Source organism: Aricia agestis, chromosome Z, assembly GCF_905147365.1.
Source record: "Aricia agestis chromosome Z, ilAriAges1.1, whole genome shotgun sequence".
NCBI classification, from domain to species: Eukaryota; Metazoa; Arthropoda; class Insecta; order Lepidoptera; family Lycaenidae; genus Aricia; species Aricia agestis.
This window is the reverse complement of record NC_056428.1, coordinates 29,110,769-29,116,953: the sequence shown is the minus strand read 5'-3', so window position 1 is coordinate 29,116,953 and position 6,185 is coordinate 29,110,769. Positions and strand designations below refer to the sequence as shown.

At 30.8% G+C, this 6,185-nt stretch overlaps 1 protein-coding gene across 1 annotated transcript; it reads right to left on the bottom strand.

The window, feature by feature from the left end:
- Positions 1–1,097: 1,097 nt before the first annotated feature.
- LOC121738395 (succinate dehydrogenase assembly factor 3, mitochondrial) lies at positions 1,098–3,370 on the bottom strand. Its single transcript, XM_042130413.1, has 2 exons — positions 3,056–3,370; positions 1,098–1,414 (listed from the first exon to the last, which is right to left on the bottom strand). The coding sequence occupies exons 1-2, from the start codon at positions 3,230–3,232 to the stop codon at positions 1,208–1,210; spliced, it is 384 nt and encodes a 127-aa protein (XP_041986347.1). The 5' UTR covers positions 3,233–3,370; the 3' UTR covers positions 1,098–1,207.
- Positions 3,371–6,185: the final 2,815 nt, after the last annotated feature.

The window sequence follows — 6,185 nt, the reverse complement described above, 5'->3', positions numbered from 1 at the left end:
ATCGTCAGATAGCTTTTACCTAAAGAATATTTATGACACTTTGACATTTTTTCCATATAAAATCTGTCAAAACGCCAAAATTATTCCATTGCTAAAATTTATCTGACGATTGAAAAATCAGCCCTTGGTATTTTAACCTACATAAATAAACGAGAATTAAAATTAAAATGCATTTTATTTTATGTTACTTAATTATTATTTTAACACACTTAATTATTTTCAACGCTACATATTTTTAGATAGTCTATTGTACATTTATATTAAGTAGGTACTTTAAATATTATTATAACAATAATTTGATTATGTGAATAAATAAAACGCTATATATAATTTTGATAATTTAAAGGTATAGTAATGTAAAGCCACAATGTCCCAAAAAAGTAAAGACGACGGGAAATATATAACAATAATTATTGTTTCTTATTGATTTATATACGAACATAGATAAGAACATCCAAATAATAAAAAAACCTTGAGAATATTTAAATTCAACTTCAAAAACATTAGAATTATATAATTACTTATATTGTGGTTTAATTTTAAATTCTACTACTTATTCAATATATCTACTAGGTACTTATAAAATATTCTATAGAACATAGTGGTATAATTATTATTCTTTTGCTAGTAAAAATAGCATTCTTTAAGTTGTTTTGTGTCTATTTTTTACTAATTTAAATATAAACCTACTCCATCTTGATTAATGTCAATTAAATATATCTCTTTATTAGTTAAAATTTTAACACTGCACATACATTAATCCATGTCAGTCTGTCAGTTGCTTTTCTAACTTATTTGACTTAATGCTTCAACTCACAAGTGGCCACATGTGGATACCAAAACAATAGATTTCCAAGAATCCGCTATTGAAGGATTAAACAGCCATATGGACTGTCTTACGTGTTGACTAATTATGCTTAGACCTTAGTATTATTATTTTGCCATAGTAATCACAATTTCTTATTAATATAACAATTAAATGGTGGGACTAGAAGTTCTTGCACCCAAACCATACATTTATTTTTACACATCTTTAGGTACACACATTTAAAAAATATAATAATCATTATAAAACAAAATACTGTAAAGTGTAAAATACTTTTACATATTACATTGAAAATTGAAAATAATTGTCTGATTTCAAACTATGTTGTAAGTATGTATAATAAAAATCAATCTACGATGAATTTTGTGTAAACGCTCCATATTATCTGACCTTGTTGTTATCAGTGACATTGATCTGATCGGAATCTTTGCTGCTGTCGTTCGAAGCTGCCTTGTGTAATTCATACAATTGCACTAGCTGTTCGTCACTCATAAAGTCCAGCATTTTGGGATCAAGATACTTTCCTACCTTCTTTTGCTTTGCTTGTTGCAGTGGTTTCATCTGTTTTGCTAAGTTTATAGCATAATCCTGGAAACAAAAACTAATCTGATTACTTTAGCTAATAACTTATACTAATCATAATATTAATACGCGAACGAAAAACTTTGTAACCATTTTTACGAAAAATGGGGAAACGTAGGTGCATAAAATTTTGCACAGTTATAGTTTATATGGTGAAGGAGTGCATCAAGCTAATATTATTTTGAAATTATGCTTTTATCATACATTTTTGTAACAAATAAAACATTACACACACTACAACACACACACACATGAGAAATTACAGGTTTTTGAGTGACAAGCCTATACATACACTACTCTTTTATTTATGGTTGAAGTCTATTGACAACAAGTTGACAAATTGGAAATGGATTAAGTACAGTTTTTTTTTTTATTGAATCTAAGATACTATTAGACAATGCTTACACGGCCAGTCTGAGATCAGCTGAGTCCCAGAGACAAGAGGTTAAAAAAAAAAAGATAGTAAATATTATTTTTTACAAAATACGAGTATAGGTAGTAGTCCTAATGTCGTTGAAACTAAGGTCGAATTTCGACCATTGGGCGATCTCTATTTACTGCTTACAGTATGCTATATCACTGAATACCATCTCAAGCTTAAGTGGCTCCCAATCCGTTATCACTGTGATTTTTGAATACTCTCCTTACTATACAACATTTTCTTCTACTCCCATTACCCTAGTTATTTAAAAAACAATTATATGTTCCACAATTATGATAGGCAAGATCTCCGCTCCCATTCAAATCTCCTCCTCAACATTCCCATCCATTAAACAAAATATTTTCATTCCTCCTTTACTGTCAAGTCCATTGTACTTTGGAACTCCTTACCTGCTCATATTAGGCAGGCGAAAACGTTAAACCACTTTAAGCTGTTACTTTTTAATCACTATTTTAATTCATCAATCATGAGTCAACAATAATTATTAGGTAATTTCATTTAAATATTCTTTTTATGACCACTTATTTTGTATATATACTTATATATAATATAATATTATTATTGTAAGTATTTAATTTTATGTATTGTATATATTATGTAGCATGATGTATTATTTAATATATATTATTGATTATTGTAATATTTATTGAATATAATATTTACAACATAATTAGTCAATTGTTGTCAAAAATGTTTATACTTTTGCACATCACCATTTTCCTAAGTTCTTCATCTCTTATGACGTAATAAAGGTTGCCTGGAAGATATTGCTTTAAAGTAATAAGGCCGCCTGTGTGTGCAGTTCAATTAATTATATTGTACCTATTTGTGTTTTTATGTTATCAATATGTGCACAATAAAGTATATTTGTTTGTTTGTTTGTTATGCTCTGATCTAATTTATTTTGATATGAATATAAATTATCAGCAATCCTTAGTATTCGTTGCAACTTGCAACAATTGACTGTATAGTTAATACAGTAAAGAAGTAGTAACAATACAGTAAAAAAACATTAAATTGAGTGAGGTTTGATATGTTCGTTTAGATTTTAGTTAAATTATAAATACATCAAAATAAATCGAAACGGGGTGTTAATAATAAATTTAGCAAAACCTTTGAAGCCTGAACTGATTACTTGAGTAGTTTATGGATAAGGTCAATTACATTTGCCAAATTATTGTAATAAAAAAAAACATGAAAATTACCGTCCATTCATTTAAAAATATGTTGGCCTCCTGAGGGTTGCAATTTTTATGTCGCTTAAACTCATCTCTTGCATAATTATCTCCCATTATACGCAATTCTGGTGGCAAGGCTCGGTGGACCCGAAATATAAGTTTATAAAGGCGCCGAACTCGAAGGACATGTTCTGATGCTGACATTTAGAGCTATACTTCTACAAACTTTTCAAAAGAAGATCCGATTTTCCTGGAGAACTTAACACTTATATCTTTATAATATATAAACTATAATCTTCAAGTTACATAAATTGTATAACCTGCGTATTTTATTTGATTTGAGATCTTCTTCTTCTTCTTTTAAAAATGGCCGCCTCGGTGAGTTGCCAATGTCAGAGTGGCTTAAAGGACTTTTTGGTCCATTTGTTTTGATTTTTGACAGTTGACATCACTTGACAGCATTGGTTGACAGACAACTGACGTGACAACACAAGTACGCTGGGATGTGTCAAGTTGCCAAGAAAAAAAAAAAAAAAAGTACGCTGGATCCATAGACATAATATATTATGTCTATGGCTGGATCTATGATAGCATGATGATACCCCCTTTTTTTTGTGCCATTTGAAGCGGAATCAGCGCAATTAGGACCGAGAACTAAATTTGACGCAACCATTGGTAACCATGTATTTATTTTAATTACATGGTTACCAATGGTTAGATTTAATAGAGAATTAAAATAAATACATGGTTACCAATACAATAATTTTTTTCAAACTTTTATTGATAATACTTATAGGCACTTAAAAATGTGGCACTAATCTTATTATACCGTATTCACCACATATTTACCTTTGCTTTACCGATTTTTGATAAACAATAAAATTCAATAATGCTGGAGTTTTCTGTCGATAAAACTTATTGATATCTATAATAATTGTATTAAAATCTCCGATAACCGATTTTTATACAGACAGGTTTCCGTTTGACGAAGGAAGACTGGAATTATGGTTGAAAAAATTTGAAAAGCCTGGTTGGCGTCCGAAAATTGCTACTACCGCTTGCCGTTACTATTTGAAGTGTACAAAAACTACCATTTGATCATGATTATGTTTGAAAAATTTATTTCAGCGTCTACTCTTTCTTGACAGACTGTAACTGTGTAACGGTAAGTAATAAAATATAATGTTAAAGTATCGCACATATATTTTTATTATTTATAAATACCTTACCTACTCCACCCCAATAAAAAATGTATTCAAACGTTCCATATTTATTTTTGGATCGCATTATCCAATTAGTTAATTTCCCTCAACTTCTGCAATCAGCGCCAAAATGGCGAAAATCAAATGAGATAAAGTATATCGATAAAAATTGGCTTGCTAGATCCATAACTAAATAGGGAACTTTTATATTATTACTTGACTTTCCGCGCGGCTTCTCCCACGTAAATATCTAATTACACAGACAAATTGGTCCACAAAAAATAGCCTATATAATCCTTCACGTTATACATTTCCCCGCTTTTTCCACATTTTCCTCTATTTCTTAGCTCCTATTAGTCTCAGCGTAATAAAATATATTAAATGGGCTGTCTAATACTGAAATAATTGTTGAAATTGGACCAGCAGTTCCTGAGATTAGAGCGTTCAAACAAACAAACTCTTCCGCTTTATAATATTATATGATGAGATTAGCCCATATAGACCCGCCGTGCCCAAACGAGGACACTTTTAAAATTACTTAAATTTTTTGTCTTTCAAGTTTATACTTATTTTTATTGTAAGTGTCAATTTGCTAAAAGTGCATTTTTTTATTCCTAGAAGGAACAAATAATATTAAAATAGTTCACAGTGTTTTATAACGATTTTTCTGAAGCTGTTTCTAACATCCGAAATGACGCCAAGTTAGTATTTTTTATTTTTAAGTTTTTCTTTTAGGCATTTATATTTTTTTACTTGAAAGAGCTCATTACACTATAACCTATAAAAAATATACATATTAGTGTGAAAAGCTTTAGTCTTTATAAGATTAGGAGTAGTTTTATACAAGTGTCCCTATTTGGGGCCAATGGGCACATTGGATGTAAATTATTCCAATTTTTGTCCACCGATCAATGTCGTATAATCAATGAACTGAAGGGTATTCAATAGCTATGATAAATACTATGGACTTCTGGAAGTTGCTATGATAGAAGATGACAGTGGAAAGATATATTTATTCATATTTCCTTCGCAACCATGTGTCTCTTTACCAGTTTTTCACTATTACAAGGGGTAGCTGGCTATTGTGCAACTGATACTGTTGGCCAAGGCAGTACAGAAAAGTGTCCTCTCGTATCCTTCAAGGATATGAAAAAAAAAGAAAACGACGAGTTTGACTACCGTTTCGACTAACTAATTCAGAATTTATTTTACATCGGCTGGATAATAATGTCTAGCGTTTTTCTTCTGGGAAAAGTAAACAGATGTATTACTGTTGAAAGAATGTGGACGTTAGCTTCCTACATTTTTATCAAAGCTATAACAAGGATATGCGCAGGGTCAAGTCAACTGGTCAATCGATTTTCTCGCACTGTTATACGAAACAAAAGTTGGTGGTAACTGGTAGGTACTGTTTACGCACATGCTGGATGTAGCAGTGGTAAACGCATGGCGGCTGCATCATCAAAGTAATAAAAACAAGAATTGAATCAGCTCCAATTTCGGCGGCATTTGGTCGTCATTACTTGAGACATACAAGCGGTAGAATCCTGCAACCAGCAATACATATCTGTACTGCCAAACCTGCAGCATGAAAGAATTGAATGAATTTCCTGAAAAGCTGTCGCAACAATCGCGTTGTTCTGATGGGCTAGCATTACGTCATGAAAAAGGTCAAAGGCAATTTGAGAAATGTGTGAAAACACGGTACATTCATAAAATATGTGTCGAAAATTTTCACACCGTATGATCCCATTGGCCCCATTTGAGGACGGCAATTTTTTTAATATAAGAATTAAAAAAAAAATAAGTTTTTTTGTGTTTTCCTAATAATTTTATTGGTTTCTATAAATTAATAAAGAAAATTCATATTTTCCATGGCTCAGTTTCATTTGGGTCTAAATGGGTTAGTTAGGGTCTAATCACACAGAACACTTATTCAGCTTTGTTCAGCTTCA